General features: G+C 48.9%; 1 protein-coding gene across 1 annotated transcript in view; it reads right to left on the reverse strand.

Moving 5' to 3' along the window:
* The window catches only part of LOC112235881 (rho guanine nucleotide exchange factor 26-like), an 83,664-nt gene that overhangs the window by 54,519 nt on the left and 2,759 nt on the right, over positions 1-26,386 (reverse strand). Inside the window, exons 4-5 of the mRNA XM_042296463.1 lie at positions 14,199-14,255; positions 8,967-9,127 (exon numbers count right to left, since the gene is read on the reverse strand). Of these exons, the coding sequence (XP_042152397.1) occupies positions 8,967-9,127; positions 14,199-14,255 (218 nt within the window). The remainder of the gene's footprint in view (positions 1-8,966; positions 9,128-14,198; positions 14,256-26,386) is intronic.

Below are 26,386 nucleotides of genomic sequence, written 5' to 3' on the forward strand. Positions count from 1 at the left end.
TAGAGCTTGAGGTAGTCAGCAGGTAAGGGTGCTCTCGTGCGACTAGATGTTCTTTACCATTCGGGCCATTAGATTTTCCACCAATGCTGCTTATAGGACACATCATTGCACTCTATACTCCTCTGTAAACTGGCCATCTCTGTATACACGTCACAAGACCCACTGGTTGATGCTTATTTATAAAACCCTGTTAGGCCTCACTCCCCCCTATCTGAGATATCTACTGCAGCCCTCATCCTCCACATACAACACCCGTTCTGCCAGTCACATTCTGTTCATGGTCCCTAAAGCACAGACATCACAGGGTCACTCCTCTTTTCAGTTCGCTGCAGCTAGCGACTGGAACGAGCTGCAACAAACACTCAAACTGGACAGTTTTATCTCAGTCTCTTCACTCAAAGACTCAATCATGGACACTCTTACTGACAGTTGTGGCTGCTTTGCGTGACGTATTGTTGTCTCTACACTCTTGCCTTTTGTGCTGTTGTCTGTGCTCAATGTTTGTACCATGTTTTTTGCTGCTACCATGTTGTTGTCATATTGAGGTGCTACCATGCTGTTGTCATATTGAGGTGCTACCATGTTGTTGCCATGTTCTGTTGCTACCATGTTGTTGCCATGTTGAGTTGCTACCATGTTGTTGCCAAGTTGTGTTGCTACCATGTTGTTGCCAAGTTGTGTTGCTACCATGTTGTTGCCAAGTTGTGTTGCTACCATGTTGTTGCCATGTTGAGGTGCTACCATGCTGTTGTCATGTTGAGGTGCTACCATGTTGTTGCCATGTTCTGTTGCTACCATGTTGTTGCCATGTTGTGTCGCTACCATGTTGTTGCCATGTTGAGTTGCTACCATGCTGTTGTCATGTTGAGGTGCTACCATGTTGTTGCCATGTTGTGTTGCTACCATGTTGTTGCCATGTTGAGTTGCTACCATGTTGTTGCCATGTTGAGTTGCTACCATGTTGTTGCCATGTTGAGGTGCTACCATGTTGTTGCCATGTTGAGGTGCTACCATATTGTTGCCTTGTTGTGTTGCTACCATGTTGTTGTCAAGTTGTGTTGCAAATCACACTCTTTATGGCAACATTTTTAGTCAATTGGACAACGCTTTGCAACACAAACCAACGTGGAAGAGAGTGAACGTGACACGGAGCACGGCGACACGGAGCACGGCGACACGGAGCTCGGCGACACGGAGCTCGGCGACACGGAGCTCGGCGACACGGAGCTCGGCGACACGGAGCTCGGCGACACGGAGCTCGGCACGGAGCTCGGCGACACGGAGCTCGGCGACACGGAGCTCGGCGACACGGAGCTCGGCGACACGGAGCTCGGCGACACGGAGCTCGGCACGGAGCTCGGCGACACGGAGCTCGGCGACACGGAGCTCCTACCTAAAAGAGGGGCTACTTCGGTCGCATGGACGTGGTTAAGGTTTGAAGTCTGACACGGACCAGAAAACCGTCCTCTGCAAAACATGCCGCAGGCCGGTCCCGAAAACAGTCTCAAACACCACTAACCTCCTTTACCACCTACACAAGAATCATGTAGAACAGGCCGGTCCCGAAAACAGTCTCAAACACCACTAACCTCCTTTACCACCTACACAAGAATCATGTAGAACAGGCCGGTCCCGACAACAGGCTAACACCACTAACTCCTCCTTTACCACCTACACAAGAATCATGTAGAACAGGCCGGTCCCGACAACAGGCTCAAACACCACTAACCTCACTTTACCACCTACACAAGAATCATGTAGAACAGGCCGGTCCCGACAACAGGCTCAAACACCACTAACCTCCTTTACTATGTACACAAGAATCATGTGGAACAGGCCGGTCCCAACAACAGGCTCAAACACCACTAACCTCCTTTACTATGTACACAAGAATCAAGTGGAACAGACCGGTCCCAACAACAGGCTCAAACACCACTAACCTCCTTTACTATGTACACAAGAATCATGTAGAACAGGCCGGTCCCAACAACAGGCTCAAACACCACTAACCTCCTTTACTATGTACACAAGAATCATGTAGAACAGGCCGGTCCCGACAACAGGCTCAAACACCACTAACCTCCTTTACCACCTACACAAGAATCATGTAGAACAGGCCGGTCCCGACAACAGGCTCAAACACCACTAACATCTTTTACCACCTACACAAGAATCATGTAGAACAGGCCGGTCCCGACAACAGGCTCAAACACCACTAACATCTTTTACCACCTACACAAGAATCATGTAGAACAGGCCGGTCCCGACAACAGGCTCAAACACCACTAACATCTTTTACCACCTACACAAGAATCATGTAGAACAGGCCGGTCCCGACAACAGGCTCAAACACCACTAACCTCTTTACCACCTACACAAGAATCATGTAGAACAGGCCGGTCCCGACAACAGGCTCAAACACCACTAACATCTTTTACCACCTACACAAGAATCATGTAGAACAGGCCAGGTCCCGAACAACAGGCTCAAACACCACTAACATCTTTTACCACCTACACAAGAATCATGTAGAACAGGCCGGTCCCGACAACAGGCTCAAACACCACTAACATCTTTTACCACCTACACAAGAATCATGTAGAACAGGCCGGTCCCGACAACAGGCTCAAACACCACTAACATCTTTTACCACCTACACAAGAATCATGTGAAACAGTATGGAGAGAGTCTACGGGTGAGACCCAACAGTACAGTCGAGTGCTCAAAACAAATCCCCGACTCAGACGTTGCAGGAGGCTTTTGGCCGCGACACAACATATGGCAAAGAACCATGAAGATGGAAGAGATAACAGCTGCAGTTACAACTAACATCTGCAAAGAAAGACCTGGCCCCAATTTACACGGTCCAGAAACAGGGGTTTCGTGAGTTGGTCCTAACACTCGACCCAAGGTACCAAATGCAAATTGACGTGTATTAATGCCAAAATAACATGCAAAACAGGCAAGCTCCCCTAAAAGATATATATTTTAGGCCTATATTTATTTTGTTTGCAACTATAGTTGAAGTGTTTTCCATTTACCTTTTTAGGTTCTATACATTAACATTTTATAATTTGTTACATGCTTAATTGAACATTTGCACAGGCTCTAAATAAAATAAATAATCAAATATGAGTAAACACTTTTTAATTTGTTGAGTATAATTAAAACTGTAATAAGAAATAGGCCTTTACATAAACTATTTATTCATTGAATTTACAAACAAATGTGTATATCGTGATATGTATCGCTATCGGGGATCCCAAGTGGTGCAGCGGTCTAAGACACTGCATCTCAGTGCAAGAGGTGTCACTGCAGGACCTGGTTCGAATCCAGGCTGCATCACATCCGGCCGTGGCGCGCAATTGGCACCAGGGTTGGCCGGGGTAGGCCGTCATTGTAAATAAGAATATATATAGGGATATGAGATTTTGGCCATATCGCCCAGCCCCAGTTGCTACCTTGCTAGGTTGTTATCTTAGGTCTTTCATTTATGTAGTGTCTCTTGTCGTAATGTGTGTTTTGTCCTATATTTTTATTTTATTTATTTTTAATCCCAGGCCCCTGCAGGAGGCCTTTTGGAAGGTCGTCATCGTAAATAAGAATTTGTTCTTAACTGACTTGCCTAGTTAAATAAAGGTTAAATAAATAATATAAAGCTGTCCCCTGCCCCTCCTAAAGCTGTCCCCTGCCCCTCCTAAAGATGTCCCCTGCCCCTCCTAAAGATGTCCCCTGCCCCTCCTAAAGATGTCCCCTGCCCCTCCTAAAGATGTCCCCTGCCCCTCCTAAAGATGTCCCCTGCCCCTCCTAAAGCTGTCCCCTGCCCCTCCTAAAGATGTCCCCCGTCATTCCTAAAGATGTCCCCTGACCTCTGGCCTGCCAGGACACACCAGTTACCAGGTTCAGATCACACATACTGTACTGGAGGACACTGCTGCAGGGGACGGTCTGACTGACCCAGATAAACACCAATCAGAGAGGAGACTGTGCTGCGGCGGACGGTCTGACTGACCCAGATAAACACCAGTCAGAGAGAACACTGTGGTGAAGAACAGGGGGAAGGGGTGATGAGGGAAGAGGAAGGAGAGGAGAGGGTGGAGGACAAGGTTTCCACTGGAGCCAGAGAGAGAGAGAGCCCAGAACAGAGAAGAGCTGATGGTTAGAGGTCAATTTGTTTTGTTTTGTTTGTTTGAGTGCATGGAGAAGAGACATTAATTATGTTGAACCAGAGAGAGAAGACTGATGGATCGAGGCAGGTTCAAACATCCTGTTCAACCAGAGAGAGAGAAGACTGGTGGATCGAGGCAGGTTTAAACATCCTGTTCAACCAGAGAGAAGACTGGTGGATCGAGGCAGGTTTAAACATCCTGTTCAACCAGAGAGAAGACTGGTGGATCGAGGCAGGTTTAAACATCCTGTTCAACCAGAGAGAAGACTGGTGGATCGAGGCAGGTTTAAACATCCTGTTCAACCAGAGAGAAGACTGGTGGATCGAGGCAGGTTTAAACATCCTGTTCAACCAGAGAGAAGACTGGTGGATCGAGGCAGGTTTAAACATCCTGTTCAACTAGAGAGAAGACTGGTGGATCGAGGCAGGTTTAAACATCCTGTTCAACCAGAGAGAAGACTGGTGGATCGAGGCAGGTTTAAACATCCTGTTCAACTAGAGAGAGAAGACTGGTAGATCGAGGCAGGTTTAAACATCCTGTTCAACCAGAGAGAGAAGACTGGTGGATCGAGGCAGGTTTAACATCCTGTTCAACCAGAGAGAGAAGACTGGTGGATCGAGGCAGGTTTAACATCCTGTTCAACTAGAGAGAAGACTGGTGGATCGAGGCAGGTTTAAACATCCTGTTCAACCAGAGAGAAGACTGGTGGATCGAGGCAGGTTTAAACATCCTGTTCAACCAGAGAGAAGACTGGTGGATCGAGGCAGGTTCAAACATCCTGTTCAACCAGAGAGAGAGAAGACTGGTAGATCGAGGCAGGTTTAAACATCCTGTTCAACCAGAGAGAAGACTGGTGGATCGAGGCAGGTTTAAACATCCTGTTCAACCAGAGAGAAGACTGGTGGATCGAGGCAGGTTTAAACATCCTGTTCAACCAGAGAGAAGACTGGTGGATCGAGGCAGGTTTAAACATCCTGTTCAACCAGAGAGAGAAGACTGGTGGATCGAGGCAGGTTTAAACATCCTGTTCAACCAGAGAGAAGACTGGTGGATCGAGGCAGGTTTAAACATCCTGTTCAACTAGAGAGAAGACTGGTGGATCGAGGCAGGTTTAAACATCCTGTTCAACCAGAGAGAAGACTGGTGGATCGAGGCAGGTTTAAACATCCTGTTCAACTAGAGAGAGAAGACTGGTAGATCGAGGCAGGTTTAAACATCCTGTTCAACCAGAGAGAAGACTGGTGGATCGAGGCCGGTTTAACATCCTGTTCAACCAGAGAGAAGACTGGTGGATCGAGGCAGGTTTAAACATCCTGTTCAACCAGAGAGAGAAGACTGGTGGATCGAGGCAGGTTTAAACATCCTGTTCAACCAGAGAGAAGACTGGTGGATCGAGGCAGGTTTAACATCCTGTTCAACCAGAGAGAGAAGACTGGTGGATCGAGGCAGGTTTAAACATCCTGTTCAACCAGAGAGAGAAGACTGGTGGATCGAGGCAGGTTTAAACATCCTGTTCAACCAGAGAGAAGACTGGTGGATCGAGGCAGGTTTAAACATCCTGTTCAACCAGAGAGAAGACTGGTGGATCGAGGCAGGTTTAAACATCCTGTTCAACCAGAGAGAAGACTGGTGGATCGAGGCAGGTTTAAACATCCTGTTCAACCAGAGAGAAGACTGGTGGATCGAGGCAGGTTTAAACATCCTGTTCAACCAGAGAGAAGACTGGTGGATCGAGGCAGGTTTAAACATCCTGTTCAACCAGAGAGAAGACTGGTGGATCGAGGCAGGTTTAAACATCCTGTTCAACCAGAGAGAAGACTGGTGGATTACTTGTGTTTCTCTCAGTCACCTTCCTCTAGACCAGGGGTGTCAAAGTCATTCCATGAAGGGCCTAGTGTCTGCTAGTTTTTCCTTTCAATTAAGACTTAGACCACCAGGTGAGGGGAGTTCCTTACCAATTAGTGACATTAATTAATCAATCAAGTCCAATGGAGGAGTGAAAACCTGCAGGCACTCGGCCCTCCATAGAATGAGTTTGACACCTGTGCTCTAGATCCTTCAAACACAACTTTGGACCACCAAGCCAGTTCCACTGCATTCTTTCATTGTTCCCCTCTAATCAGGGACTGATTTAGACCTGGGACACCAGGTTCCCCTCTAATCAGGGACTGATTTAGACCTGGGACACCAGGTTCCCCTCTAATCAGGGACTGATTTAAACCTGGTTTACCAGGTGGGTGCAATTATCAGGTAGAACAGAGAAGCAGCAGGCTCTGGACCTCGTAGGGTAAGAGCTGAATACCTATGTTCCAGACACTCAACACACCTGACACGTGAGATCTGCACGTGATGATGATGAAGTCCATCTCCTCTCCCACATTACCCAACCTGCCCTTCTCTCTCCGTGTCTTTAGATAATCATCTGACACCCAGGGCTATGTAGTTTTAATAAAGGTTCTGTACTGATGTCCTCCAAATACTAATGTGGTGGGGTTACCTGTCGGGTGGGGTTACCTGTAGGGTGGGGTTACCTGTAGGGTGGGGTTACCTGTAGGGTGGGGTTACCTGTAGGGTGGGGTTACCTGTCGGGTGGGGTTACCTGTCGGGTGGGGTTACCTGTAGGGTGGGGTTACCTGTAGGGTGGGGTTACCTGTAGGGTGGGGTTACCTGTAGGGTGGGGTTACCTGTAGGGTGGGGTTACCTGTAGGGTGGGGTTACCTGTCGGGTGGGGGTTACCTGTCGGGTGGGGTTACCTGTAGGGTGGGGTTACCTGTAGGGTGGGGTTACCTGTAGGGTGGGGTTACCTGTAGGGTGGGGTTACCTGTAGGGTGGGGTTACCTGTCGGGTGGGGTTACCTGTAGGGTGGGGTTACCTGTAGGGTGGGGTTACCTGTAGGGTGGGGTTACATGTAGGGTGGGGGTTACCTGTAGGGTGGGGTTACCTGTAGGGTGGGGTTACCTGTAGGGTGGGGTTACCTGTAGGGTGGGGTTACCTGTAGGGTGGGGTTACCTGTAGGGTGGGGGTTACCTGTCGGGTGGGGGTTACCTGTCGGGTGGGGTTACCTGTCGGGTGGGGGAGGGGTTACCTGTCGGGTGGGGGGTTACCTGTCCTATGGGGGGGGTTACCTGTCGGGTGGGGGAGGGGGTTACCTGTGTCACACACAAGTTCGGACCTCAGGAATGAGAGGGGGATTGGAAGATCACACACACACACAGAAACAGACATGCGCACACACACACACACACACACACACACACACACACACACACACACACACACACACACACAGAAACAGACATGCGCACACACACACACAGAAACAGACATGCGCACACACACACACACACACACACACACACACACACACACACACACAGAAACAGACATGCACACAGCTGCCAGCATGAGCTAACCCAGGAGACTGTCACAGACATGAACACACTGTTCCAGAGAAACAGAGGGTTGTGTGTGTTTATGAGAGAGCACTCAGCCACAGCTCTCTCTCACACACACACACAGGTCACACACAGGTCTCTCTCACACACACACACAGGTCACACACAGGTCTCTCTCACACACACACACAGGTCACACACAGGTCTCTCACACACACACACACACACAGGTCTCTCACACACACACAGGTCTCTCACACACACACAGGTCTCACACACACACACACACAGGTCTCTCACACACACACAGGTCTCACACACACACACACACGTCTCTCACACACACACACACGTCTCTCACACACACACAGGTCTCTCACACACACACACATCTCTCACACACACACAGGTCTCTCACACACAGGCTTGGGTTGTGGTGTATTAAGCCGGGCATGATGACAGGAAGAGGATCCAGGGGTCATGGAAGGTTGTGGAACACACACAGTCCACACTTCTCTGTTTGGGCCTGAGGCTGACTACACTACATGATGAACAAAGAGCTGATCCATACAGTGTGTTGTCCCAGGCTAGACGGACATTGACAGGAAGTGGTCCAAGGAAATGGATTGCTGATACGGTACACTGGTCTGTCTGTGTGTCTGTGTGTCTGTGTGTCTGTGTGTCTGTGTGTCTGTGTGTCTGTGTGTCTGTCTGTGTGTCTGTGTGTCTGTGTGTCTGTGTGTCTGTGTGTCTGTGTGTCTGTGTGTCTGTCTGTCTGTGTGCGTGTGTCTGTCTGTCTGTATGTGTGTGTGTGTCTATGTGTGTGTGTGTGTCTGTCTGTGTGTCTATGTGTGTGTGTGTCTATGTGTGTGTGTGTGTCTGTCTGTGTGTGTTCTACAGTTACATAAGCTGTGAGGACCATGGAACACAACCGTGTTCAGCAGTCTCCATGCTATAATGACAAACTTGCATCACCTCTAGTCCAGCCACACCGATGTTCTCTACAGAAAACTCACAATTGTATGCACACACAGACTCTCATAGATCATTGGGTGAAATCTAGTCAGGGAGGGCCAATGTTGACTCTCTCTGTTCAAACACACACACAGCCTTTATAAAGGGCCTGCCTCTGAACTCTCTCTCTGTTCAAACACACACAGCCCTGCCTCTGTTTTCAAGCCCACAGACTACAGCATGTTTGTGCTCATAAAGGAACAGGGACTATGATACAGTGTGAAGTTTGTGTTCTGTTTGTAGTTTAGCTGCAGTTTCTCTCTCTCTTTCATTAGCTATGTGTCTGTCTGGAACATCAATTACAATACCTACAATCCCCCCTTTCTCTAGCTAAGGCAAGCGTACACACACACACACACACACACACACACACACACACAGGACCTACTTCTTGCTGGCCTCACACACGTCTGTGATGTTGGAGAAGAGGTGGTGGTGCTCGGTCTTGGTCATGGTGTCACTGAGCTCTGCTGAGTTCTGAAACATCCGGATCAGAACCTCCAGACTGTGGAGGTAGGAGTGTTCTGACGATATCAACTCAAATATGGCCTGACAGAGAGAACGAAAGAGAGAGAGAGACAGAGACAGAGAGAGACAGAGAAAGAGAGAGAGAAAAAGAGAGACAGAAAGAGAGAGAGAGAAAGAGAGAGAGACAGAGAAAGAGAGAGAGAGAAAGAGAACAATAGAGAGAACGAGAGAGAACGATAGAGAGAGAGAGAGAGAACGATAGAGAGAGAGAGAGAGAACGATAGAGAGAGAGAGAGAACGAGAGAGAGAGAGAGAACGATAGAGAGAGAGAGAGAACGATAGAGAGAGAGAGAGAACGATAGAGAGAGAGAGAGAACGATAGAGAGAGAGAGAGAACGATAGAGAGAGAGAGAACGATAGAGAGAGAGAACGATAGAGAGAGAGAGAGAACGAGAGAGAACGATAGAGAGAGAGAACAAGAGAATGATAGAGAGAGAACGAGAGAACGATAGAGAGAGAACGAGAAAGAGACAGAAAACGAGAGAGACAGAGAAAACGAGAGAACGAGAGAGAGAGAGAGAGAGAGAGAGAAAGAGAGAGAGAGAACGAGAGAGAACGAGAGAAAGAGAACGAGAGAACGAGAGAGAGAGAGAATGAGAGAACGATAGAGAGAGAACGAGAGAACGATAGAGAGAACGAGAGAGACACAGAACGAGAGAACGAGAGAGACACAGAACGAGAGAGAGAGAGAACGAGAGAGACACAGAACGAGAGAACGAGAGAGAGAAGAGAGAGAGAGAGAGAACGAGAGAGAGAGAAGAGAGAGAGAGAACGAGAGAGAGAGAGAGAGAGAGAGAAGAGAGAGAGAGAAGAGAGAGAGAGAGAGAGAGAGAGAGAGAGAGAGAGAGAGAACGAGAGAGAGAGAGAGAACGAGAGAGAGAGAGAGAACGAGAGAGAGAGAGAGAGAGAGAGAGAACGAGAGAGAGAGAGAGAGAGAGAGAGAGAGAGAGAGAGAGAGAACGAGAGAGAGAGAGAACGAGAGAGAACGAGAGAGAGAGAGAACGAGAGAGACAGAGAACGAGAGAGAGAGAGAGAGAGAGAGAGAGAGAGAGAACGAGAGAGAAGAGAGAGAGAGAGAGAGAAGAGAGAGAGAGAGAGAGAGAGAACGAGAGAGAGAGAGAGAGAGAGAAGAGAGAGAGAGAGAGAGAGAACGAGAGAGAGAGAGAGAGAGAGAGAGAGAGAGAGAGAGAGAGAGAGAGAGAGAACGAGAGAGAGAACGAGAGAGAGAACGAGAGAGAGAGAGAGAGTAATTACAGGGATGCTAACTGGTGAGGGCTCAAAAATGACACTTTTTTTTTTGCACAGAAGCAAGTGAAAAATCTTTGTAAACTGCTGGAAAATGTGGCTATTTTCAACTGGTATGATCAACATTGTGATACCAGGACTAATATCAGGATATCAAGTAGTATCGTGACAGCACTGTGTCTTCCCTGCCACTGGGCTCCCTTTCTCCTCTATGGCAGTGGTACTCAGAGGCTGAATGACAGAGAAGCTGAGTCAGACTGGCCTGCCGGTCCCATCTGGAGAGAATAAACATACCTATCTACTCCAATAACTAAACAGATGTAAGAACAGAAACCTCATCCCTGTCTGCTCACCTCATCCCGGTCTACACCCCATCTCCTCATCCCTGTCTACACCCCATCTCCTCATCCCTGTCTACACCCCAGCTCCTTATCCCTGTCTACACCCCAGCTCCTCAACCCTGTCTACACCCCAGCTCCTCATCCCGGTCTACACCCCAGCTCCACATCCCTGTCTGCTCACCTCATCCCGGTCTACACCCCATCTCCTCATCCCTGTCTACACCCCAGCTCCTCATCCCTGTCTACACCCCAGCTCCTCATCCTTGTCTACACCCCAGCTCCTCATCCCTGTCTACACCCCAGCTCCTCAACCCTGTCTACACCCCAGCTCCTCATCCCGGTCTACACCCCAGCTCCTCATCCCTGTCTGCTCACCTCATCCCGGTCTACACCCCATCTCCTCATCCCTGTCTACACCCCATCTCCTCATCACTGTCTACACCCCAGCTCCTCATCCCTGTCTCACACCCCAGCTCCTCATCCTTGTCTACACCCCAGCTCCTCATCCTTGTCTACACCCCAGCTCCTCATCCCTGTCTACACCCCAGCTCCTCATCCCTGTCTACACCCCAGCTCCTCATCCCTGTCTACACCCCAGCTCCTCATCCCGGTCTCACCCCAGCTCCTCATCCCTGTCTACACCCCAGCTCCTCATCCCTGTCTATACCCCAGCTCCTCATCCCTGTCTATACCCCAGCTCCTCATCCCTGTCTATACCCCAGCTCCTCATCCCTGTCTGCTCACCTCATCCCTGTCTGCTCACCCCGGCTCCTCATCCCTGTCTACACCCCAGCTCCTCATCCCTGTCTGCTCACTCCAGCTCCTCATCCCTGTCTATACCCCATCTCCTCATCCCTGTCTGCTCACCCCGGCTCCTCATCCCTGTCTACACCCCAGCTCCTCATCCCTGTCTACAACCCAGCTCCTCATCCCTGTCTACACCCCAGCTCCTCAACCCTGTCTGCTCACTCCAGCTCCTCATCCCTGTCTATACCCCATCTCCTCATCCCTGTCTGCTCACCCCAGCTCCTCATCCCTGTCTGCTCACCCCATCTCCTCATCCCTGTCTACACCCCAGCTCCTCATGCCTGTCTACACCCCAGCTCCCCATCCCGGTCTACACCCCAGCTCCTTATCCCTGTCTACACCCCAGCTCCTCATCCTTGTCTACACCCCAGCTCCTCATCCCTGTCTACACCCCAGCTCCTCATCCCTGTCTACACCCCAGCTCCTCATCCCTGTCTACACCCCAGCTCCTCATCCCTGTCTACACCCCATCTCCTCATCCCTGTCTACACCCCATCTCCTCATCCAGGTCTACACCCCAGCTCCTCATCCATGTCTACACCCCAGCTCCTCATCCCTGTCTACACCCCAGCTCCCCATCCTTGTCTACACCCCAGCTCCTTATCCCTGTCTACACCCCAGCTCCTCATCCCTGTCTACACCCCAGCTCCTCATCCCTGTCTACACCCCAGCTCCTCATCCCGGTCTACACCCCAGCTCCTCATCCCGGTCTACACCCCAGCTCCTCATCCCTGTCTGCTCACCTCATCCCGGTCTACACCCCATCTCCTCATCCCTGTCTACACCCCAGCTCCTCATCCCTGTCTACACCCCAGCTCCTCATCCCTGTCTACACCCCAGCTCCTCATCCCTGTCTACACCCCAGCTCCTCATCCCTGTCTGCTCTCCTCATCCCTGTCTGCTCACCTCATCCCTGTCTACACCCCATCTCCTCATCCCTGTCTATACCCCAGCTCCTCATCCCTGTCCATACCCCGGCTCCTCACCCCTGTCCACACCCCGGCTCCTCATCCCTGTCCACACCCCGGCTCCTCATCCCTGTCTACACCCCGGCTCCTCATCCCGGTCTACACCCCGGCTCCTCATCCCGGTCTACACCCCAGCTCCTCATCCCGGTCTACACCCCAGCTCCTCATCCCGGTCTACACCCCAGCTCCTCATCCCGGTCTACACCCCAGCTCCTCATCCCGGTCTACACCCCAGCTCCTCATCCCGGTCTACACCCCAGCTCCTCATCCCGGTCTACACCCCAGCTCCTCATCCCGGTCTCATCCCGGTCACCCCAGCTCCTCATCCCGGTCTACACCCCAGCTCCTCATCCCGGTCTACACCCCAGCTCCTCATCCCGGTCTACACCCCAGCTCCTCACCCCAGCTCCTCATCCCGGTCTACACCCCAGCTCCTCATCCCGGTCTACACCCCAGCTCCTCATCCCGGTCTACACCCCAGCTCCTCATCCCGGTCTACACCCCAGCTCCTCATCCCGGTCTACACCCCAGCTCCTCATCCCGGTCTACACCCCAGCTCCTCATCCCGGTCTACACCCCAGCTCCTCATCCCGGTCTACACCCCAGCTCCTCATCCCGGTCTATACCCCAGCTCCTCATCCCGGTCTACACCCCAGCTCCTCATACCCCGGTCTATACCCCAGCTCCTCATCCCGGTCTACACCCCAGCTCCTCATCCCGGTCTATACCCCAGCTCCTCAGCTCTCATCCCGGTCTACACCCCAGCTCCTCATCCCGGTCTACACCCCAGCTCCTCATCCCGGTCTATACCCCAGCTCCTCATCCCGGTCTATACCCCAGCTCCTCATCCCGGTCTATACCCCAGCTCCTCATCCCGGTCTATACCCCAGCTCCTCATCACGGCTAAATAACATTTTAAAACTGATGGAGATATGCAGAAAGAACAGAGAAAGAAGCCCGAATGGGGTAATGGCTGGTTAGAGGATGAGGCTACTCACAGCTGTCACACATGATATTGGGTAAAACACTCATTCTGATGTGACATATCTGTCATCACTCTGAACTCTGATTTTCTATTAGTAGGACATGTAGACAATCATTCTGTGCTCAGTCATTCATTTAGAGAGAGAAGGCAGTGACCACACTGGGAGAAGAGCTGTTCACACCTCTTATAGCACCATTTTTTAAAGTTTTTTTACCTTTATTTAACTAGGCAAGTCAGTTAAGAACAAATTCTTATTTACAATGACGGCCTAGGAACAACCCCCGACCAAACCCGGACGACGCTGGGCCAATTGTGCGCCGCCCTATGGGACTCCCAAATCGGTTAATTTTTGTTGTTTTTCACTTTATATATTCACTTTGTATGTTGTCTACCTCACTTGCTTTGGCAATGTTAACACATGTTTCCCATGCCAATAAAGCCCTTGAATTGAATTGAATTGATACTCTCCGTCTGCACACTTCTCTAGACATGTATTTGCTGAGACATCCATGCTATGAATTCATATGTCCCTCAACATCAACTGGTTTACTTGTCTATGGTCCATATTTTCAAGCCCTCCCCTTTAAGAAGGGTTTACTATTTGATATGGAAAAGTTTACGCGGAGAGGAGTTTAGGCATGGTTCGTTAGAGTGCAACGGGGGGGCTACAGTAAGTGACCTGTCTGTGTGTGTGCATGCATCCTAACCACACACACACACACACACACACACACTAAGGCTGTTACCTCTTGTCTTTTCCGCTCCTCCTGGCTGAGTTTATCAGAAACGCCACTCTTCTTTACCTGCAGGACAAACACAGTTTAGAACACAGATTTCAGTAACAACATCAGGAAGAAAACACACACACACACACGGGTCTACTGGCTATATTTGCCAACTGTTAGCAAAACAAAACAGTCACACAACTTTAGGAATGAAAGGAATTGTTTAGAGGTGAGGCATACCTCTGTATCCATCACAGTGTAAACTCTCAGGTGTCTGCTTTTAGAGGAATTAGGGCTAATGTGTGTTCAGCTGTCTGTGGCAGCACACACACATTTTCTGTCTGTGAAAGCAGCAAGACAGACACACACTGTTCATGACTCCACCACAGGAATAGTTCTCATAACAGACCTGTAGACCTGTAGGAGCAGAATAAAGCCTTGTAGAAGCAGAATAAAGCCCTGTAGGAGCTGAATAAAGACCTGTAGACCTGTAGGAGCTGAATAAAGCCTTGTAGAAGCAGAATAAAGCCCTGTAGGAGCTGAATAAAGACCTGTAGACCTATAGAAGCAGAAAAAAGCCCTGTAGGAGCTGAATAAAGCCCTGCAGACCTATAGAAGCCGAATAAAGACCTGTAGACCTGTAGGAGCTGAATAAAGCCCTGTAGGAGCAGAATAAAGCCCTGTAGGAGCTGAATAAAGCCCTATTGAAGCCGAATAAAGACCTGTAGACCTATAGGAGCTGAATAAAGACCTGTAGACCTGTAGAAGCAGAATAAAGCCCTGTATACCTATAGAAGCTGAATAAAGCCCTGTATGAGCTGAATAAAGCCCTGTATACCTATAGAAGCTCAATAAAGCCCTGTAGGAGCTGAATAAAGCCCTGTAGGAGCTGAATAAAGACCTGTAGACCTGTAGAAGCAGAATAAAGACCTGTAGGAGCTGAATAAATCCCTGTAGACCTATAGAAGCTGAATAAAGCCCTGTAGGAGCTGCATAAAGCCCTGTAGGAGCTGAATAATGCAATGTAGGAGCTGAATAAAGCCCTGTAGGAGCTGAATAAGGCCTTGTAGAAGCAGAATAAAGCCCTGTAGGAGCTGAATAAAGCCCTATAGGGGCTGAATAAAGCCCTGTAGGAGCTGAATAATGCAATGTAGGAGCTGAATAAAGCCCTGTAGGAGCTGAATAAAGCCCTGTAGGAGCTGAATAAAGCCCTGTGGGAGCTGAATAAAGCCCTATAGGAGCTGATAAAGCCCTGTAGGAGCTGAATAAAGCCCTGTGGGAGCTGAATAAAGACCTGTAGGAGTGGGATAAAGCCCTGTAGGAGCTGAATAAAGCCATGTAGACCTGTAGGAGCTGGATAAAGCCCTGTAGGAGTTAAACAAAACCCTGTAGGAGCTGAATAAAGCCCCGTGGGAGCTGAATAATGCCCTGTGGGAGCTGAATAAAAAGCTGAATAAAGCCCTGTGGGAGCTGAATAAAGCCCTGTAGGAGCTGAATAAAGCCCTGTAGGAGCTGAATAAAGCCCTGTAGGAGCTGAATAAAGCCCTGTAGGAGCTGAATAAAGCCCTGTAGGAGCTGAATAAAGCCCTGTAGGAGCTGAATAATGCCCTGTGGGAGCTGAATAAAGCCCTGTGGGAGCTGAATAAAGCCCTGTAGGAGCTGAATAAAGCCCTGTAGGAGCTGAATAAAGCCATGTAGACCTGTAGGAGCTGGATAAAGCCCTGTAGGAGTTAAACAAAACCCTGTAGGAGCTGAATAAAGCCCCGTGGGAGCTGAATAATGCCCTGTGGGAGCTGAATAAAGCCCTGTAGGAGCTGAATAAAGCCCTGTAGGAGCTGAATAAAGCCCTGTAGGAGCTGAATAAAGAACCCAGTGTGCTAGTTTAGAGAGAGAAAGGTTCCTTTCAGGGGAGTCTGGGTGTATGCACAGGATAGGTTACATGGTTGTGTGTGTGTGTGGTATCCCCCTTCCTCTAGAACATCTGCCACTGACACAAGGCAGCATTAGAGCCAACATGTCTCCATCGCCCACTGCTCCAATCCCTGCTTCCTACCAATACTTCTCCACACCTGGTCCTTTGTCATCTTCCCCAAGCACCCTTCCACTCCTCCATGAATCAATCATTACAAGCAACCTGAATGGGAGAGAGCTGGAAATATTTTTCAAATACATTGAGGAACTATTGTAATTCAGGAATTGGGGAACTATTGTAATTCAGGAATTGGGGAACTATTGTAATTCAGGAACTATTGTAATTCAGGAATTGAGGAACTATTGTAATTCAGGAATTGGGGAACTATTGTAATTCAGGAACTATTGTAATTCAGGAATTGAGGAACTATTGTAATTTAGGAATTGAGGAACTATTGTATACAGTACCACTACTACTACTACAGTCAGTAGTTTGGACACACCTACTCATTCAAGGGTTTTTCTTTATTTGTACTATGTTCTACATTGTAGAATAATAATGAAGACATCAAAACTATGAAATAACACATATGGAATCATGTAGCAACCAAAAAAAAGGTTAAACAAATCTCTCAACCATCTTCATGAGGTGGAATGCATTTCAATTAACAGGTGTGAATTTCTTTCCTTCTTAATGCGTTTTAGCCAATCAGTTGTGTTGTGACAAGGTAGGTGTGGTATACAGAAGATGGTCTATTACCAAATAGGGCTAAGTCCATATTATTGCAAGAACAGCTCAAAAAAGAAAAGAGAAACAACAGTCCATCATTACTTTAAGGCATGGTCAGAAAATATGGTCAGAAAATATGGTCAGAAAATATGGTCAGAAAATATGGTCAGAAAATATGGTCAGAAATTGCTCTTCAAGTGCAGTCGCAAAAACCATCAAGCGCTATGATGAAAGTGGCTCTCATGAGGACCAACACTGGAAAGGAAGACCTAGAGTTACCTCTGCTGCAGAGGATATGTTAGAGTTACCAGCATCAGAAAGTACAGCCCAAATAAATGTTCAATTAGAGTTCAAGTAACAGACATCTCAACATCAACTGTTCAGAGGGGATTGTGTGAATCAGACCTTCATGGTCGAATTGCAGCAAAGAAACCACTACTAATAAGAAGTGGACACTTGCTTGGGCCAAGAAACATGAGCAATAGACATTAGACCAGTGGAAATCTGTCCTTTGGTCTGATGAGTCCAAATTAAAGATTTTTTTGGTTCCAACCACCGTGTCTTTGTGAGACACAGAGTAGGTGAACGGATGATCTCTGCATGTGTGGTTCCCACCATGAAGCATGGAGGAGGAGGTGTAATGGTGTGGGTGTGCTTTGCTGGTGACAATGTCTGTGATTTATTTAGCATTCAAGGTACACTTAACCAGCATGGCTACAACAGTATTCTACGCTTAATGGAACTATAATTTAATTATCAACAGGACAATGACCCAACACACCTTCAGGCTGTGTAAGGGCTATTTGTCCAAGAAGGAGAGGGATGGAGCGCTGCATCAGATGACCTGGCCTCCACAATCACCCAACCTCAACCCATTTGAGATGGTTTGGGATGAGTTGGACCACAGACTGAAGGAAAAGCAGCCAACAAGTGCTCAGCATATGTGGGAACTCCTTCAAGACTGTTGGAAAAGCATTCCAGGTGAAGCTGGTTGAGAGAATGCCAAATAGGACTATCTTCTGTATACCACCCCTACCTTGTCACGACACAACTGATTGGCTCAAATGCATTAAGGAAAGAAATTCCAAAAATTAACAAGGCACACCTGTTAATTGAAATGCATTCCAGTTGACTACCTCATGAAGCTGGTTGAGAGAATGCCAAGAGTGTGCAAAGCTGTCATCAAGGCAAAGGGTGGCTACTTTGAAGAATCTCAAATATATTTCTATGTGTTTAACACTTTTTTGGTTATTACATGACTCCATATGTGTTATTTCATAGTGTTGATGTCTGCATTATTATTTTACAATGTAGAAAATAGTACAAATAAAGAAAAACCCTTGAATGAGTAGGTGTGTCCAAACCTTTGACTGGTTCTGTATATGTTACTCCCCAACTAAAACAATCTCAGTCGACCAACAGCCTAAAGACCAAACAATGGACCAGTCGACTAAATGGGGTCAGGCCGACTAGGGTTGTCACGATACCAGGATGGTGATACTACAATAGCAGATTTTCCATGGCAACAACGAAAACACAAAGCAGACTATACTCTCTGGTCCTTTAAAACCCTTCTGTAAGTAACATATAGTGGGTTAAAGCGAGGAAAACAAACGTGATTTTGGGTGAAACACTTCAGGCTGCTTGTTACTAACATTATGCCTGTTTTCCTTAGGAAACGGAGTCTGCTTCATCTTTTCTTTCCTTGCTGCGATACCTCGGAGTATTGTGATACTGGTATCGTGACAAACCTAATGGAGACCTTTGCAAACACATCCAGACTAGGACACAAAACACACAAGCCAACAGCCAAACCACTACAGTGAAAATGCCAACAGCTTGCCAAGTTTGTGCTATTGTGTAAGACAAATTCCCTTTAAATGGCAATCAACTTCTATTTATCTATCTACGGCCTTGCAGGTCCTTAGTGTCCTAGCAACCACCTTCCCGCCACGAAAACTGAACTTTGCCCTGCTTTTGGAGTTTCCCTGAGAACACAGAGGGACAGGTGTAACCGTGACAACAGAAACGCAGTATTCACTCAAAAGGGAGTGGTTGAGGTAAGAGGTTGACCGTAGGCATAAATCTATCATTGTCTTACCCTTACTCCCCTGTCCTACCCTTAACCAGGGTGGTTAAGCCTCTCATCTAAGAGTATGGTGTCAACACTCTTAGATACACCACTTCCCCCTGTCCCTACGGTTACTGGAAACTAGAGACTTCTAGGAAACAGAGTCTGACCTTACAGGTGTTACTGGAAACTACAGACTTCTAGGAAACAGAGTCTGACCTTACAGGTGTTACTGGAAACTAGAGACTTCTAGGAAACAGAGAGTCTGAACCAAAGCGGTAGCTGTCAGACAGGGAAGGGAAGTGTGATAGTAGGAACAGGTTCTGTCAGTTTGGACATTGATGCCACTTTTGTCCATCCGTTAAACAGCAAATCATTCTCTCATTTCCAGGAGGATTTTTCTGCTCCTTCAGAGAATGAAGATACGGAAACATCCAGGTTACTTACCATCAGTTACTGACCAGGAGAAACAACAGAACTACTATAAACCACTACAGCCTGCCCTGTCACAGAGTAAACAGCAGAACATCTAACTACTATAAACCACTACAGCCTGCCCTGTCACAGAGTAAACAGCAGAACATCTAACTACTATAAAACACTACAGCCTGCCCTGTCACAGAGTAAACAGCAGAACATCTAACTACTATAAAACACTACAGCCTGCCCTGTCACAGAGTAAACAGCAGAACATCTAACTACTATAAACCACTACAGCCTGCCCTGTCACAGAGTAAACAGCAGAACATCTAACTACTATAAACCACTACAGCCTGCCCTGTCACAGAGTAAACAGCAGAACATCTAACTACTATAAAACACTACAGCCTGCCCTGTCACATGTCATGGCCCATAGACCTTCCATCTGGCATCAAACACAGGACTGGGACAGGACTCCTCTCCTCACATTGGAAATATCTGGATAAGTCAACTTTGTTTGAATATTTTGATCAAAACAAACTGTCCCCTACAGTACTATTCCCTACTGTACTGTCCCCTACAGTACTATTCCCTACAGTACTGTCTCCTACAGTACTGTTCCCTACAGTACTATTCCCTACAGTCTCTACAGTACTGTCCCCTACAGTACTATTCCCTACTGTACTGTCTCCTACAGTACTGTCCCCTACAGTACTGTCTCCTACAGTATTGTTCCCTACTGTACTGTCCCCAACAGTACTATTCCCTACTGTACTGTCTCCTACAGTACTGTTCCCTACTGTACTGTCTCCTACAGTACTGTTCCCTACTGTACTGTTCCCTACTGTACTGTCCCCTACAGTACTATTCCCTACTGTACTGTCTCCTACAGTACTATTCCCTACAGTCTCTACAGTACTGTCCCCTATAGTACTATTCCCTACTGTACTGTCCCCTACAGTACTGTCTCCTACAGTACTGTTCCCTACAGTACTATTCCCTACTGTACTGTCTCCTACAGTACTGTCTCCTACAGTACTATTCTCTACAGTACTGTCTCCTACACTACTGTTCCCTACAGTCTCTACAGTACTGTCCACTACAGTACTATTCCCTACTGTACTGTCTCCTACAGTACTATTCCCTACAGTACTGTCTCCTACAGTACTGTCCCCTACAGTACTATTCCCTACTGTACTGTCTCCTACAGTACTGTCCCCTACAGTACTATTCCCTACTGTACTGTCTCCTACAGTACTGTCCCCTACAGTACTATTCCCTACTGTACTGTCTCCTACAGTACTGTTCCCTACAGTACTATTTCCTACAGTACTGTCCCCTACAGTCTCTACAGTACTGTCCCCTCCAGTACTGTCCTCTACAGTCTCTACAGTAGTGTCCCCTACAGTCTCTACAGTACTGTTCCCTACAGTCTCTACAGTACTGTCCCCTACAGTCTCTACAGTACTGTCCCCTACAGTAATGTCCCCTACAGTCTCTACAGTACTGTCCCCTACAGTACTGTCCCCTACAGTCTCTACAGTACTGTCCCCCACCGTCTCTACAGTACTGTCCCCTACAGTCTCTACAGTACTGTCCCCTACAGTACTATTCCCTACTGTACTGTCTCCTACAGTACTGTCCCCCACCGTCTCCACAGTACTGTCCCCACCGTCTCTACAGTACTGTCCCCACCGTCTCTACAGTACTGTCCCCACCGTCTCTACAGTACTGTCCCCCACCGTCTCCACAGTACTGTCCCCCACCGTCTCCACAGTACTGTCCCCTACAGTCCTGTCTTCCACAGTCTCCACAGTACTGTCCCCTACAGTACTGGTCCCTACAGTAATGGTCTCTACAGTACTGGTCTCTACAGTCCCTACAGTACTGTCCCCTACAGTACTGGTCCCTACAGTCCCTACAGTACTGGTCTCTACAGTCTCTACAGTAATGGACTCTACAGTACTGGTCTCTACAGTACTGGTCTCCTACAGTACTATTCCCTACTGTACTGTCTCCTACAGTACTGTTCCCTACAGTGCTATTCCCTACAGTACTGTCCCCTACAGTACTGTCCCCTACAGTCTCTACAGTACTGTCCCCTACAGTACTGTCCCCTACAGTCTCTACAGTACTGGTCTCTACAGTACTGGTCCCCTACAGTACTGTCCCCTACAGTACTGTCCCCTGCAGTCTCTACAGTACTGTCCCCTACAGTACTGTCCTCTACAGTACTGTCCCCTACAGTACTGTCCCCTACAGTCTCTACAGTACTGTCCCCTACAGTACTGTCCCCTACAGTACTGTCCCCCACTGTCCCCTACAGTACTGTCCCCCACTGTCTCTACAGTACTGTCCCCTACAGTAATGGTCCCTACAGTACTGGTCCCTACAGTAATGGTCTCTACAGTAATGGTCTCTACAGTAATGGTCTCTACAGTAATGGTCCCTACAGTACTGGTCCCTACAGTACTGGTCCCTACAGTAACGGTCCCTACAGTACTGGTCCCTACAGTACTGGTCTCTACAGTACTGGTCCCTACAGTACTGGTCTCTACAGTACTGGTCCCTACAGTACTGGTCCCTACAGTAATGGTCCCTACAGTACTGGTCCCTACAGTACTGGTCTCTACAGTACTGGTCTCTACAGTACTGGTCTCTACAGTAATGGTCCCTACAGTAATGGTCCCTACAGTAATGGTCCCTACAGTAATGGTCCCTACAGTACTGGTCCCTACAGTACTGGTCTCTACAGTACTGGTCCCTACAGTACTGGTCCCTACAGTCCCTACAGTACTGTCCCCTACAGTAATGGTCCCTACAGTAATGGTCCCTACAGTACTGGTCTCCTACAGTACTGGTCTCCTACAGTACTGGTCTCCTACAGTACTGGTCCCTACAGTACTGGTCTCCTACAGTAATGGTCCCTACAGTAATGGTCTCTACAGTAATGGTCTCTACAGTACTGGTCCCTACAGTACTGGTCCCTACAGTACTGGTCCCTACAGTCCCTACAGTACTGGTCCCTACACACTGGTACTGGTCCCTACAGTACTGGTCCCTACAGTAATGGTCTCTACAGTAATGGTCTCTACAGTACTGGCCTCTACAGTACTGGTCCCTACAGTAATGGTCTCTACAGTACTGGTCTCTACAGTACTGGTCCCTACAGTACTGGTCCCTACAGTCCCTACAGTACTGTCCCAAACAGTACTGGTCTCTACAGTACTGGTCCCTACAGTACTGGTCTCCTACAGTACTGGTCTCTACAGTACTGGTCCCTACAGTACTGGTCTCTACAGTACTGGTCCCTACAGTACTGTCTCCTACAGTCTCTACAGTTCTGGTCCCTACAGTACTGTCTCCTACAGTCTCTACAGTACTGTCCCCTACAGTACTGGTCTCTCTCTCAGCCCTTCTTGAGCAGGTCCAGATAAGAGTAAACATCAACAAGGAGAACAGAACACCTAAGTGGAAAACAGCATTTGCCCCCCTCCTTTTCCCTGTTCCTCTCTCCTACCATTCTGGTCTCTACAGTACTGTTCCCTCCTTTCCCCCTGTTCCTCTCCTACCATTCTGGTCTCTACAGTACTGTTCCCTCCTTTCCCCCTGTTCCTCTCCTACCATTCTGGTCTCTACAGTACTGTTCCCTCCTTTACCATTCCCCCTGTTCCTCTCCTACCATTCTGGTCTCTACAGTACTGTTCCCTCCTTTCCCCCCCTCCTACCATTCTGGTCCCCTGTTCCCCCTGTTCTCTCCTACCATTCTGGTCTCTACAGTACTGTTCCCTCCTTTCCCCTGTTCCTCTCCTACCATTCTGGTCTCTACAGTACTGTTCCCTCCTTTCCCCCTGTTCCTCTCCTACCATTCTGGTCTCTACAGTACTGTTTCCTCCTTTCCCCCTGTTCCTCTCCTACCATTCTGGTCTCTACAGTACTGTTCCCTCCTTTCCCCTGTTCCTCTCTCCTACCATTCTGGTCTCTACAGTACTGTTCCCTCCTTTCCCCTGTTCCTCTCTCCTACCATTCTGGTCTCTACAGTACTGTTCCCTCCTTTCCCCCTGTTCCTCTCTCCTACCATTCTGGTCTCTACAGTACTGTTCCCTCCTTTCCCCTGTTCCTCTCCTACCATTCTGGTCTCTACAGTACTGTTCCCTCCTTTCCCCTGTTCCTCTCCTACCATTCTGGTCTCTACAGTACTGTTCCCTCCTTTCCCCTGTTCCTCTCCTACCATTCTGGTCTCTACAGTACTGTTCCCTCCTTTCCCCCTGTTCCTCTCCTACCATTCTGGTCTCTACAGTACTGTTCCCTCCTTTCCCCCCCTGTTCCTCTGGTCTCTCCTACCATTCTGGTCTCTACAGTACTGTTCCCTCCTTTCCCCCCCCTGTTCCTCTCCTACCATTCTGGTCTCTACCAGTACTGTTCCCTCCTTTCCCCTGTTCCTCTCCTACCATTCTGGTCTCTACAGTACTACCATTCTGGTCTCTCCTGTTCCCTCCCCCTGTTCCTCTCCTACCATTCTGGTCTCTACAGTACTGTTCCCTCCTTTCCCCCCCTGTTCCTCCTCTCCTACCATTCTGGTCTCTACAGTACTGTTCCCTCCTTTCCCCCGTTCCTCTCCTACCATTCTGGTCTCTACAGTACTGTTCCCTCCTTTCCCCTGTTCCTCTCCTACCATTCTGGTCTCTACAGTACTGTTCCTCCTTTCCCCCTGTTCCCTCTCCTACCATTCTGGTCTCTACAGTACTGTTCCCTCCTTTCCCCTGTTCCTCTCCTACCATTCTGGTCTCTACAGTACTGTTCCCTCCTTTCCCCCTGTTCCTCTCCTACCATTCTGGTCTCTACAGTACTGTTCCCTCCTTTCCCCCTGTTCCTCTCCTACCAGTCTCTACAGTACTGTTCCCTCCTTTGGTCTCCCCTGTTCCTCTCTCCTACCATTCTGGTCTCTACAGTACTGTTCCCTCCTTTCCCCTGTTCCTCTCTCCTACCATTCTGGTCTCTACAGTACTGTTCCTGGTCTCCTTTCCTTTCCCCTGTTCCTCTCCTACCATTCTGGTCTCTACAGTACTGTTCCCTCCTTTCCCCTGTTCCTCTCCTACCATTCTGGTCTCTACAGTACTGTTCCCTCCTTTCCCCCTGTTCCTCTCTCCTACCATTCTGGTCTCTACAGTACTGTTCCCTCCTTTCCCCTGTTCCTCTCCTACCATTCTGGTCTCTACAGTACTGTTCCCTCCTTTCCCCTGTTCCTCTCTCCTACCATTCTGGTCTCTACAGTACTGTTCCCTCCTTTCCCCCTGTTCCTCTCTCCTACCATTCTGGTCTCTACAGTACTGTTCCCTCCTTTCCCCTGTTCCTCTCTCCTACCATTCTGGTCTCTACAGTACTGTTCCCTCCTTTCCCCTGTTCCTCTCTCCTACCATTCTGGTCTCTACAGTACTGTTCCCTCCTTTCCCCCTGTTCTCTCCTACCATTCTGGTCCTACCATTCTGGTCTACCACAGTACTGTTCCCTCCTTTCCCCCCTGTTCCCATTCTCTCCTACCATTCTGGTCTCTACAGTACTGTTCCCTCCTTTTCCCCTGTTCCTCTCTCCTACCATTCTGGTCTCTACAGTACTGTTCCCTCCTTTCCCCTGTTCCTCTCTCCTACCATTCTGGTCTCTACAGTACTGTTCCCTCCTTTCCCCCTGTTCCTCTCCTACCATTCTGGTCTCTACAGTACTGTTCCCTCCTACCATTCTGGTCTCCCCTGTTCCCTCCTTTCCCCTGTTCCTCTCCTACCATTCTGGTCTCTACAGTACTGTTCCCTCCTTTCCCCCTGTTTCTCTCCTACCATTCTGGTCTCTACAGTACTGTTCCCTCCTTTACCATTCTGGTCCCCTGTTCCTCTCTCCTACCATTCTGGTCTCTACAGTACTGTTCCCTCCTTTCCCCCTGTTCCTCTCTCCTACCATTCTGGTCTCTACAGTACTGTTCCCTCCTTTCCCCCTGTTCCTCTCTCCTACCATTCTGGTCTCTACAGTACTGTTCCCTCCTTTCCCCTGTTCCTCTCTCCTACCATTCTGGGCCCAAACTGGATGCCGTCACAACGTACTCCAGGGAGAACATATTTAACATTGTTTCATTGAGAGGAATCTCTGGTGTTTGCCAAAAAGGTGGCGCCATGCCGGGTGGTGCTCTCAGTCTGCTGCCCCAAATCTTTCTCCCTTCCTCTCCCTTCCTCTCAGTCTGCTGTCCCAGATCTTTCTCCCTTCCTCTCCTCCTGTCAGTCTGCTGTCCCAGATCTTTCTCCCTTCCTCTCCTGCTGTCCCAGATCTTTCTCCCTTCCTCTCCTCCTCTCAGTCTGCTGTCCCAGATCTTTCTCCCTTCCTCTTCTCCTCTCGGTCTGCTGTCCCAGATCTTTCTCCCTTCCTCTCCTGCTGTCTACCATTCTGGTCTCCAGATCTTTCTCCCTTCCTCTCCTACCCCTCAGTCTGCTGTCCCAGATCTTTCTACCCCTTCCTCTCCTCCTGTCAGTCTGCTGTCCCAGATCTTTCTCCCTTCCTCTCCTGCTGTCCCAGATCTTTCTCCCTTCCTCTCTCCTCCTCTCAGTCTGCTGTCCCAGATCTTCCTCTCCTCTCCTCCTGTCAGTCTGCTGCCCCAAATCTTTCTCCCTTCCTCTCCTCCTTTCAGTCTGCTGTCCCAGATCTTACTCCCTTCCTCTCCTCCTTTCAGTCTGCTGTCCCAGATCTTCTCTCCCTTCCTCTCCTCCTCTGTCTGCTGTCCCAGATCTTTCTCCCCTCCCTCTCCTGCTGTCCCAGATCTTTCTCCCTTCCTCTCCTCTCCTGTCAGTCTGCTGTCCCAGATCTTTCTCCCTTCCTCTCCTCCTCTCAGCCTGCTGTCCCAGATCTTACTCCCTTCCCCTCCTCCTCTGTCTGCTGTCCCAGATCTTTCTCCCTTCCTCTCCTCTCAGTCTGCTCTCCCAGATCTTTCTCCCTTCCTCTCTTCCTCTCAGTCTGCTGCCCCAGATCTTCCTCCTCCTCTCAGTCTGCTGTCCCAGATCTTTCTCCCTTCCTCTCCTCCTCTCAGTCTGCTGTCCC

The sequence above is a fragment of the Oncorhynchus tshawytscha genome, linkage group LG13, assembly GCF_018296145.1.
Source record: "Oncorhynchus tshawytscha isolate Ot180627B linkage group LG13, Otsh_v2.0, whole genome shotgun sequence".
Taxonomy (NCBI): domain Eukaryota; kingdom Metazoa; phylum Chordata; class Actinopteri; order Salmoniformes; family Salmonidae; genus Oncorhynchus; species Oncorhynchus tshawytscha.